Here is a 12900-nt window from a genome sequence, read left to right on the forward strand (position 1 = left end):
CTTGAATACATGCTGTGATTTTTTTAGCTTGGGGTTTTGCTAGGACTTGCTGCCTGGCTTTCTTAAAGGTCATTTCATAAGCAAATCTTGTGAACCCCAGCCTCTGAAGGGCCCTTGCTGGTGCACGCTTTTTTAGGAGAAAATCAGATTTATGTGTTTCATTAATCCCCCGTCAATCTGTGTCATGCTCCCTGCCCCCACCCCCTCACCACTTTGCAGGTTATAGCAATCAGGATCTGAGGATTTAGCCTTTGCAGATAGAAATCAGGCATCCAGAGCCCTGCTGGGGATGAACAGATCCTCCTTATTTTCCAGCTGTGGAGCTCCAGGGATACAGGACTGCTACTGTCTGCCAAGGCCTGGTGCTTTCCCAGCCCAGGTAGAGAGGAAGAAACAGCCACACAGACAGGCCACAGATCTGGGAAGCTCATCCTGTCTGTTACCCTGCAAAGAGACGGTCCTTTGTTGTTTTAAACTGGATTTCCTGGGCAATGTCCCATTGCCTTCTCTGGATTTGCTTGGCTGTGTGGGAGGCAAGTGGGGATCTTCCATTTTTTGCTGAGAATGATGCCGTCCTAATGGTTAACTGGTAAGGAGCTGAAATGGGAGGGCCATGGGTCTATATGTGAAGTGAGGTTTTCTGGACAAGTGTGTGTGTCTCCCTAGAGATGGGAGGGATGCTTTGAGAAGTACAGGGTGTGAGACGGTCTGGAGATTTCATCAATGAGTAGTACAAAGCTTGGGGGCTGGGCTGCTGAATTACTATGATCATGGAAGCATAGTCTTAGGTTTCTGGTGCAAATTCCAGTTGTGGGCTTGCCTATAAAGGGGTAGTAGACAGGGCATTGGCATGTTGGAGGCTTTAAACCAAAACATGTAGCTTAGCAAGGCTGCTACAGATGCCCCCAAGACATGTGTTTATGATGTCACAGGTCAGAGAGAGGTAAAAAAAATGCCTTCTTACAGAAAAGGAGCCAAAGTTCTAAGCAATGCCTGCACATGCTGGTGCTTTTCCAATAGCCTGCAGCTGAGAGCAGATGAGAGGTCAGGCAGGCTTTCAAGCAGAAGACAGAAAGAGGGATAGAGATAAAGGTAGGTAAATGTCTAGTAGCAGGGTCTAGTTCCTTTGAAATGATCAAATTTTGTTTCTCCATAACACTTGAAGACAAGAAATGCCATTCAAAATACAGTAGGATGTGAAATTATTATCCTTTCAATTCTTCTTGTCTTTATTTTTGAGTTAATAGTAACAAAACTGGAAAATGCTTTCAAAATCATGTCTTTGTAGAATATAGGCTGGTACAGAGCTGCTGCTATGAAATGTTAAGGAACTGTATGAAAGTGTTTCTAAAGGCAGCACCCTGTGTCAGCACCCCAAATTCTGCTACATACCTTTTTCATTTCTATAAAACCAGATGTGAAATTCTACTTCCTTTAACTGTGGCATGGTACTGCTCTCTCAGGCTCTCTTTATCACTCAGTGATGCCTAGCGCTATGGGCTGTTGGTGGGTAGGACCCTGCCCTGGCAGGTGCATGTGCTATAAAGAAGAGCATGCCTGTGGTGTTGTATGTGTATCCTGCCAGCTGCTTGACTGTGAACAAACAGTAAGCTAATCAAAGGCATCTCTGAAGCTCAGACAACATTTCACAACCATGGCTTGGTCCATCCCTTAAGACTTTTTCTCTTCTGTTATATGAGGAAACAGGTTGCATCCCTTGTTTGACAATACCACAACCTGGTGATAGATTAGGCCATGCCAGTCCTCAGCCAGGGGAGGTGTTGCCATAGAACTTCAAGGTTGTGCAGGTCAAGTGCATGGTATTCCTTTGGCCAAGCTAGACCGCCCTACAGAGACAAATTGGTGTGTGTGTGTGTGTGTGTGTGTGTGTGTGTGTGTGTGTGATTAACTGTATCTGTCTCCTTGTTACCACCTTAGCCACTTGTTGTCTACTGCTAGTTTAGTTTCCCAGATTCAACCACAGGGAAATCTGAGAAGTTCAGAGAAGGAAATGGGAACATCCAGTAGGAGGCATGCCCCTCTTTGCAGAGACTACCTTGTTTCTTAGGAATGGGGAAAGATATTATGTAAGTGGATCACTGGGCCTCCAGACAGGACCCATATGTACAGCACAGATGCCACATGCACCACAGATCAATGGCCTCTCCATTCCCAGGTCACTGCAGTTGGTGCCCCTTTGTCAAGCTTCAAGAGAGTCTACAGGAGTCAGAGTATTTACATGGGATCTGTAGTCCTGCAGAGTAGGACATGGAGCCATGGAAGGTACGATGCTCCTTAGCCCCAGGCAACAAGTCAAGCATCTCATACCTGTGCTGGTGCTGATGTTCTCAGTGCCTACTGTCTGCCCCATGAGGTGGTACTGGTTGAGCCGGGAGCCATCTTCTGCCACAACCACAGACTTGGTAGAACCATTGGTCCAAACATAGACGACTTCAGAATTAGGGTAAGCATCTGTAGGGAAAGGGAAAGAAAGTGGGTAAATTCGGAGTGGTTTCCACTGGGGGGAAATACAAAGATGCAGACAGAAGAGGGATGATGTTGAGAATCAAACTCCAGGGCTTAGAAAGCATGTAGGGTGGTACACATGCACCATGTGGGTCAGACCCTTACTGCTACAAAAGACCTGATGCTCCAAATATGCCACAGATTAAGCCAATTCTCATGTATTTTTCTCTTTCCACCTACCAAAGAATAGGGTCAGCTCTGGAATAAGTGCCTGCCATCTCAGCAGATCTGTGACCTTGACAGGTCACCTATTTTGTGCTGTAGTTCCCTCATCTGTGGGATGGGGTGATGACAGGGCCTACACCTGAGATTTAGATGGCTGCCTGACTTACACAGTGACACTTAGCCGTAGCACACCAATCTTATTCCTACGGCAAACCTTCCCTGTGAACTGGCCACACTGTCTAGGGGAGATGACTGCTAGGGCAGACAGTAGCTCTATCCAGGGTCGTGTCTGCTGACTTGTTACTTACATGGCAAAAGATACTATGCAGATAAAATGAAATCAATGGGACAGAAATCCAGAGGTTATCTCAGACTATCATGGCTGAGGGTCAGTCCAGTCAAAAACAGTTTTCTTAACCAGGACCCAGGAGTGGATTTGCAAATGAAGAACGGACTGGGCTGGCCATTGGCTCTGAACCTGGTGGAAGTGACCACAACACCAAAAAAGGAGGAAATTAGCCCTATGTGGCAGTTGACAAGGAGACAAGGGCCTTTACCACAGCCACAAGGATCCGAATTCTGCTCCACCTCAAAAACCTGCAGGCCTACTCAGAATGTCCAGAGAAAAAAATGCAGCCCTTCCAGCACCATGATTCAGGCCTTGTGAGACAGAGGAGACAGACAAATCTACCAAGTCCCATGGGCTTCTGGTTATAGAACTCTGGGGCAACACAAGTGTTATTTTAATCTGTAGAGTTGGTGATAGCTTGTCACATCAGCAGCACTAGAAAATTAGGACAGACTGGGTGGAAAGCAAACCCAAGTACCTCCCTCAAGAGATTCATGCTCTGAGGAAATAAAGAGCTGTGACAGGAAGAGGATGCAGTGTGAGAAGTGGCAGGAAGTGCTGGGAAGGCATTTCCTCTGAAAGAAAAGCAGAGGCATGTCAGAGAATGAGACTTAAGGCTTCATTTAGGGGATCTAAGGGATGTTCAGGAGTGGCTCTGTGTCCCTTGGGATAAAGGTGGCTGCAAGCACCAAAGTCCTGAAACAGGAGCAATCCATTGGTGCCTAAAACAAGCTAGGACTATAATGAAGAGGGCAGGGTAAGAAAGTAGAGCCTTGAGGACACTGTAAGGCATTGACCATTTTATCTAAGCCAGGTAGACCCTAGAGAAAGGTTTAAAGCAAATATGTGACCTACTCCAATGTAGGCAATATCAAGATCTGTCAGCCTGAGTGAGACAACAGAAAACAGTAGAGACAGGACAGAGAAAAACATTCCACATTAAAATCATCTTGTTCAGCAGTGGGAGGAAGAAGAGAAATGTTGGGTGCATTTTTTAAATGCTAACTGAATCAATGTGGTGTGTGTGTGGGGGGGGGTGGAGAATGCAGTTGTTTCTACTGAGCAGAAAATAGAGGTTCAGGGGTCCTGGGTTCTGGTGAAAGAGCACCAGAGCCTCCATGCTGGGACAGAGAATGGGGAAGAAATGATCTGCTAAGGGTGCTAAGAAGAAAGGGGTGCCTAAGTCCAGAGTCCCAGATATATGGCAATGGTATGCCCAGAACACAGCTGTGAGAGTATTGCCATCACCCCCAGGCACTGCAGGGTCTAGAATCTGAGGAGTTGAGCCACCAACAACAGCAAGGAGCTACCACACTGGAAGGGGCACAAGTAGCTGATGGTAGCTGAGGGGGTGCTCAGAGACACAGCCATGCAGGAGCTGTTCCATTGAAACATGTACGTCTAAGCTGTCCCTCAGCCCTGCACTTAAGCCAGCATGTCTGCCCCAGAGCCCAAGCCAAAAACTTTCACAGATGTTCCATGTGGGTAGTAAGCAAGATGCCACACCTTCAGAGCAAGGTTTGGTGCCCCAACTCCCAAGATAAAACAAATCTGTGCCCCATTGCAGGAGGTAAGTCAGCAGTGTCTCAGGAGCTGGGGAGGAGCTACAGAGATGAGCTACACGGAGAGCCTCCCAGAACCCAGGCCAACCCACTCCTCCAAAAGTGCCTATAAGCAACTGTTCTTGGGTCTCACAGGCAAAGCCATCTGCTTTGCTTCTAGGAGAAGCTCAGCAGAGATAAGCCAGAATAGTCTAGTGACTGACTTACTGCAAAATGCCAAATCTTCATAAAACCCTATTACAACCCCGACTCTTCTTCTTTGTTCAAATAATTAGTCACAGTTGTGAAAAAAAAAGGTGTATATAGCAAATACAAGGAACTCACTCATGAATACCGCCCTTCTTGCCAAAGTAGTATTCTAAATTTTATGTTCTCTAGTTTCATATTCTGGACTTGTGTTAGTTTTTCACATTGCCTATTTTTTTCCTGCAAAGTTCTATTGTTTGATAATTTCATGCAGGCATGCATGCATATAATGTATTTTGTTCAAATACTCTCTTATTTTCTCCCTTCCAATTTCATCCCTATCCCTCCTCACCCTATTTCTCTTTCAAACTCAGGTTTTCATTATCTCCTCTCTCTCTCTCTCTCTCTCTCTCTCTCTCTCTCTCTCTCTCTCTCTCTCTCTCTCTCTCTCTCTCTTTCTCTCTAGCACACTGAGTCCACTGAGTCCTGCCAATATGTGCATGGGTGAGGAACAATCTACTGGATCATAGTAAGCCTCTCAGAGTCAACACCCTAAAGAAAACTGATTCTCCCCCCTAACTCCAGTTGCCAGTAATTCCTTAACTAGGGGTGGGACTTCGAACCTTCCCCGACCTTGCTGGGATTTGGCTGGCATGGGTTTTGAAGATCTGCTTGCAGTCACAGTCCCCATGAGCTCATGTTTGCAAGGACACATTCCTGTCACAGCACTCATCCCCCTACCGCTGATTTACCAAATCATTAAATCTTTTCACTCTTCTTTCATGATGATTCCTGAGTCTTGGGAGGAGGAGCTATGAAGGAGAAGTCTCATTTAGGTCTAAGCATTCCATAGTCTTTTAAATCTGTTCACACTGACCAATTGTGTATGTCTGCATTAACTACTATCTTCTGTAGAAAGAAGCTTCTCTGATAGGGAGTGGGAGATGTGCTAATCTATGGGTATAAAGATAAGTATTTGCAGGGCAGTTTATTACTATGTCCATTTAGCAGAATAATAGTATCACAACCTCCCCATAGGACCTATGACCTAACTGGCCATGGGTTTTGGCTCAGTTAACATTACCAAGTATGAATTCTTACGGAAAAAACTCATAAATCTAGTCAGAAATATATTTGGATGCCCTTGACACTACTTTACCCATGGGCATTTCTTGTCCAGTCAATAGTTATTGTAGCTTGTGGAGTTCATATCTGCGTAAGACAGTTGAGTACTTTTCTCCAACAGTAGTGTGCACAGCACCTTCCAGCACTGTAAAAGGTAGCCAGGAATTTACTAGCTTGATTTCTCCATGTCCTATGACTCAAGTATGTGGCATCTTCAGAAATAGGTCTTACATCAAGTTTTAGAAGTTACCCAAGAGCAAAGGTAATAGTCAGTAATGTTTAGGTGGTCTATTGGATCCCACTGAATAACAGCTCAAAGAGAAATAAGCCATACCTGCCCTGGGCTATTTGTTTGATAGCCTATAGTGTCTAAGGAGGCACTGTCCCCACTTCATAGGGTAAATTCATTTAAATTTTAAATATATGTATATGTATATATCATCAGAAGATTCTACAGCAATGGTCTCCCACATGTCATTTCAAACCTCTTTAGTATTAGCTATCCTCCCCCATACTCCCTCCCCTAACCTGACCTACCATCTTCTACCATACCTACCCCTTTCTGATCCATTATTCCCCTTCATACTTCCTGTTTTCTAACAGCTATCACTTGAAATTCTGGCCCCATAGTCCCTTTCTAGTTTTCTGGCTTCTATTGGTACTTCAATTTAAACATATTCATCTAAAGAGTAGAAGCTAGGGTCTATAGATGAAAGAACCTTAGTTGGTGTCATCCTTGTGGATTCTTGGAGATTTTCATAGCGCCAGGTTTCTTCCTAATCCCCTAATGGTTCCCTCTACCAAGATATCTCTTTCATTGCTCTCCCTCCCTGTCCCTCCCTCCACTCGGCCATCTCAGTCTCTGTTAATTTGTATTTTCAGGTCTGTGTTACTTTATTACCTGAAAATTTCAGGACTGAATTTTTCTGTGCAATACACACACACACACACACACACACACACACACACACACACACACATATATATATATATATATATATATATATAAAATGTTTCTATTATCCATTTACCTTTGATGGACATCTAGGCTGTTTCCATTCCCTCATTATTGTAAGCAAGCCGCAAAGAATATGGGTAAGCAGGAATCTCTGTAGTAGGATAGAGTTCTTTGGGTATATATAGAAGAAGGGTATAGCTGGATCATATGATAGATCTATTTCAGGCTTTTAGAGCAATCTCCATATTGATTTCCATAGTGGCAGTATCAGATTGCATTTCCACTAACAGTGAATAACTGTTCAACATTTTCCATACCCATGCCAGCGTTTGTTGTAATTTTTTTCTTGCCCATTTTAATTGATAAGAAATATCTTACCCATTTCTAAGGAGGGATGAGATATAGTGTTATGACACTGGGTGCCATGTTATTGGATGTTCCTTTAGCAGAATAGTAATTGTAGGCTTTCACCTAGACCTATCTAGTCTCTGGCTTTTGACCACTTTAGGAGTCGCAGGAGTAACCAATAGCCTTAGCAGTATGATGTTTGGGTATTTCCATGGGAATCCTTTGGCCAATGACTCAACAAAATGTAACCCATTTTGGAAGGTTTTTCTTGGTTGCATAAGATGTCTCATGAGGCAAACCTCATGATGTCATTGTTTTTCTCTGCTGAGTAGTATTCCATTGTACATATGTGCCACAATTTATTTATCCATTCTTCAGTTGAAGGGCATCTAGGTTGTTTCCAGGTTTTGGCTATTACAAACAATGCTGATATAAACATAGCTGAGCAAGTGCTCTTGTGGTATGATTGAGCATTTCTTGGGTATATGCCCAAGAGTGGTATAGCTGGATCTTGGGGGAGATAGAGGTTTGCAGGCAAATGGATGGATCTAGAAAAAAATCATCCTGAGTGAGCCCACCCCCCATTCCCACCTCCTCCAGGACGAAGACTCCCCTGGGGATTCAGCTCAATCTGGTAGATTCAGTCCAGGCTGGTCCAGTCCCCTCCTCCCAGGCTGAGCAAAGTGTTCCTGTATAAGCCCCAGGTTCTTAACAGCCAGCTCATGCACTGAGAGCATGAGCTGGCTGTTCAGAACCCAGCCTCAGAAAGACAAATAGGGTATGTACTCACTCATAGGAAGATGCTAGATGTGGAACAAGGATGACTGGACTGCTACTCACATCACCAGTGAGGCTACCTGGAAAACAGGACCCCAAGAAAGACACGGGATCACCCAATGATGGATAAATGGATGAGATCTACACGAACAGCCTGGACATGAGTGAGAGCAATGAACGGCAAGGGTCAAGGGAAAGAGAGCGGGAGATCCCACCTGGATAAAGAACAGAGAGGGAGAACAAGGAATAGGAGACCATGGTAAATGAAGACCACATGAGAAAAGGAAGAAACAAAGTGCTAAAGAGGCCCACAGAAATCCACAAAGATACCCCCACAAAAGACTGCTGGCAATGGCTGAGAGACAACCGGGACTGACCTACTCTGGTGATAGGATGGCCAAACACCCTAATAGTTGTGCCAGAAACCCCATCCAAGGACTGAGAAATCTGGATGCAGACATCCACAGCTGGGCCCCTGGTTGGAGCACTGGGAGTCTAATTAGCGAGAAAGAGGAGGGTTTATATGAGCGAGAATTGTTGAGACTGGGGTTGGATAAAGCACAGGGACAAATAGCCAAACGAATGGAAAGGCATGAACTATGAACCAGGGGCTGAGGGGCCCCCAACTGGATCAGGCCCTCTGAATAGTGGGACCGGGACCTGTCCTCAGTGCATGAGCTGGCTGTTCAGAACCTGGAGCTAATACAGGAACACTTTGCTCAGCCTGGGAGGAGGGAACTGGACCAGCCTGGACTGAATCTACCAGGTTGAGCTGAATCTCCAGGGGAGTCTTTGTCCTGGAGGAGGTGGGAATGGGGGGTGGGCTAGGGGAAGGTGAGGGGGGAGGACAAGGGAATTCATGGCTGATATGTAAATTAAATTGAATTATAAAATTAAAAATTATAAAAAAGAAAAAAGATGTCTTATGGGGCATCATCTACCCTAATATTTAGAGACTTCATTTTGATTCCTTTCATTTATTCATATATTTTAAGAAGTTTATATAGCAATAAGTATCCATGATTTTAGTGTTAGTTTCACCTCCACATATTCCTTCTTTTGCACTGTTTTCCCATACTTCTCTCCATTTTACCCTCCTATTCTAATTTCCCCTCTATCTTTCCATATTCCATAACAACACATTCTATTTTCCCTTCCTTGGTAGATCAATTCTCCATCTATTTTCTTACTAGGTAACTAATCTCTGTGGTTATTAAAAATATAACACACACATCCAAGGCTTAAAAGCTAACATTCACATATAAGAGAAAATTATATATGTATGTTATATATATATATATAAAATATAATATATATCTTCATTTATATCTGGGTTACCACAGTCAGGATGATTTAGTCTAGCTCCATCCATTTACCTGAAAAATTCCATAATTTATTTTTCTTTATAGTTGAATAATATTCTATTGTGTAAATGCACTACTTTTTCATTACCCATTCAGTTGTTGAGAGAAATCTAGGCTGTTTCCAATTTTTGTCTATTATGAATATAGCAACAATGAATGTGAATAAGCAAGAATCTATGTAGTAGGCTATAGAGTCCTTCGGGTATATGTTTAAGAGTGGTATAGTTGAATCTTGAAGTAGATCTATTTCCATTTTCCTAAGGAACCATTACACTGATTTTTATAGAAGCAATACAACTTTGCATTCCCACCCCCAGTGGTTGAATATTCTCCTTTTCCCACATTCTCATTATGAGAATGTCATTTGTTTTATTGATCTTGGCCATTCTGACAGGTGTGACATGAAATCTGAAAGTAGTTTTACTTTGCATTTCCCTGATGGCTAAAGACATTGAGCATTTCTTTAAGCGTTTCTCAGACATTTCTCTTTCATTGTTTGAGAAGTCTCTGCTTACTGCTATATACCATTTTAAATTGGCTGTTTGTTTTCTTGATGTTTATTTTTCAGTGTTTTATTCATTTATATACTATCAGATGTGTAATTTGCAAAAGCCTTTTCCAATTCTGTAGGCTGTCACTTTGTCTGAATGATGGTGTCTTTTACCACACAAGTTTCCAGCTTCATGAGGTTCTGTTTACTATTTGTTGGTTTTAATGTCTGTGCTATCAATATGCTATTCAGAAAATCCTTTTCTATGTTAATGATTACAATCCTGTTTTCCAATTTCTCTTTTATCAGATTCGGGTTTCTGGTCTTATGTTGAGGTCCATTGATCCATATAGAGTCAATTTTTGTACAGGATCATAATATGGATCTATTTGTGTTCTTCTACATGTAGACATCCAGTTTGACCAGCACCATTTGCTGAAGATGTCTTTTTCTCTAGTGCATATTTCTGGTTCCTTTGTCAAAATTCAGGTGTCCATAGACTTGTGGACTTATGTCTGGGTCTTCAATTTGATTCCATTGATCAACATGTATGTTTTATACCAAAACCATGACACTTTCATTACTATAGCTCTGAAGTACAACTTGAAATCTAGGATGCTAATAATTCTAGAAGTTCTTTTATTATTCAGGATTGCATTAGGCATCCTGTTGTTTGTTTGTTTGTCTGTGTGTGTGTTTCCATATGCAGTTGATAATTATTTTTTTTTCCATTTCTATGAAGAATTTTGTTGGGATATTGCATCAAATCTGTAGATTGCTTTTGGTATGATGGTCATTTGCACACTGATCTATGACCAAGGGAGATCTTTCCACCTCGTGGTGTCATTTTCCATTTTTTCCTTCAGTGTCTTAAGATTTTTATTACAGAAATCTTCTACTTGCTTATTTAGTGTTATCACAAGATATTTTAAATTGTTGAGGTCACTGTGATAGGTACTGCTTCCTTGACTTCTTTCTCAGTCTGTTTGTCATGATAGAAAGGCTACTGATTTTCTGTGTGTTAATTTTGCAACATGCTACTTTGCTAAAAATTTTTATTAGCTATAGAAGCTTCCTAGTGAAGTTTTTAGGTTGTTTTATGTATAAAATCATATCATCTGCCAATAAAGATACTTTGACAACTTCATTTCCTAGTTGAATATCCTTGATTTCTTTCAGTTTTCTTATTGTTTTATCTAAGGCTTTAAATGATGCATTGAATAGTTATGGAAAGAGCGGGCAACCTTGTCTTGTTCCTGATTTTAGTAGTAGTCCTTGTTTTTACTCATTTTATTTAGGTTGATATTGGTTGTGGGCTTGCTGTATATTACCTTTATTACATGGAAGCATGTCCTGTGAATTCCTAGTCTCTTCAAGACTTTTATCATGAAGGGATGTTGGATTCTGTCAAAGTCCTTTTTCTGCATCTAATGAGATGATCCTATGATTTTTGTCTTTCAATCTGTTTCTATGGTGAATTACGCATATTAGTTTATGTATTTTGAGTCATCACTGGATCTTTGGAATGAGGCCAAATTGACTGTGGTGGATAATATTTTTGATGTGTTCTTAGATTCAGTTTGCCAGTATTTTACTCATAATTTTCACATCTATATTCTATTGGCATACTGTTGTTGTTGTTTGCTTGGTCTTTGTGTTGTATTGGGATCAGAGGTATAGCAGCCTCATAAAAAGTATCAGACAGTGTTCCTTCAGTTTCTGTTTTGCCAGATATTTGAAGAGTACTGGCATTAATTGTTTTTGAAAATCCAGCATAATTCTGTACTGAATCTATCTGGCCCTAGGCATTTTTTTTTTTTTTGGTTGGGAAACTTTTAATTGGTGATGCTCTTTCATTAGGGCTTATGTGTCTGTTTAAATTACTTATTTGATTTAATTTCCATAGGTTATATATATAAAGAAATTCACTCATTACTTCTAGGTGGTGTCTTTATGATTCTCTGAATTTCCTCCACTTCTGTTGTAATGTCACCCTTCTCATCTCTCATTAATTTGGATCTTCTCTCTTCATATTTTAGTTAATTTGCCTATAGGTTTGACAATCTTGTTAATTTTCTCAAAGAATCAACACATTGTTTCATTGATTCTTGTCTTTTTGTTGTTTGTTTTTTATTTCATTGATTTCAGCCATGAATTTGAACATTTCTTGCTGTCTACTCCTTTTGAGCATTATTTCTTCCCGTTATTCTAGATATTCTTTCATGTGTGCTACTAAGTTACTAATCTGAAATCTTGCCACATTTTTTTTTCTTGTGCGGACATTTAGTGCTATGAACTTGTCTCTTAGAACTGCTTTTATTGTGTCCCATAAGTTTGAATATATTGCATTTTCATTTCCATTCAGTTCTAAAAATTTTTAAGTTTCTGTCTTGATTTATTTCTTGACCCATTATTCATTCAGAAGTGAGTTGTTCAGTTTCCATTAGTTTGGAAGGTTATTTTTTTTATTGTTTCTGTTGCTGATTTTCAGTTTTAATCCATAGTGGTCTGATCGAATGCATGGTATTATTTCAATTTTTGTATGTCTGTTGAGATTTGCCTTGTGTCCAAGTATGTGGTTAATTTTGGAGAACATTTAATGACCCTCTGAGAAGAAACTGTATTCTTTATTGTTTGGTGAAATGTTTTGTAGATGTTTTCTAGATCCATTTGATTTATGATGTAATTGAATTCCAACATTTCTCCATTTAGTTTTTGTCTGGATGATCTGTGTATTGGGGAGAATTGGGTATTGAAGTCACCAATCACCCACTATCACTGTGTGATATTCAATTTATGATTTTAGCTGTAGTAGTTTTTCTTTTATGAACTTTGGTGCCCTTGTGTTTGGTCTATAAATGTTTAGAATTGCAATATCCTCCAGATAGATTTTTTTTTTGTTGGTGAGCATGTAGTGTCCTACCTTTTCTGATTACTTTTGGTTTGAGGTCTTTTTTTTTTTGTCAGATATTAAAATGGCTATAACTGCTTGCTATTTGCATCTGCTTTTCCCCATCCTTTTACCCTGAGAGATGCCTATCCTTGGTGTT

At 41.1% G+C, this 12900-nt stretch overlaps 1 protein-coding gene across 7 annotated transcripts in view; it reads right to left on the reverse strand.

The window, feature by feature from the left end:
- Window positions 1–12900, reverse strand: part of Gabra5 (gamma-aminobutyric acid type A receptor subunit alpha5) — a 99811-nt gene that overhangs the window by 19482 nt on the left and 67429 nt on the right. For all 7 annotated transcript variants that reach the window (XM_028894673.2, XM_028894670.2, XM_028894671.2 and 4 more), the window contains one exon: window positions 2329–2472. In XM_028894673.2, coding sequence (XP_028750506.1) covers window positions 2329–2472 — 144 coding nt within the window. The remainder of the gene's footprint in view (window positions 1–2328; window positions 2473–12900) is intronic.

The sequence above is a fragment of the Peromyscus leucopus genome, chromosome 1, assembly GCF_004664715.2.
Source record: "Peromyscus leucopus breed LL Stock chromosome 1, UCI_PerLeu_2.1, whole genome shotgun sequence".
Classification (NCBI taxonomy): domain Eukaryota; kingdom Metazoa; phylum Chordata; class Mammalia; order Rodentia; family Cricetidae; genus Peromyscus; species Peromyscus leucopus.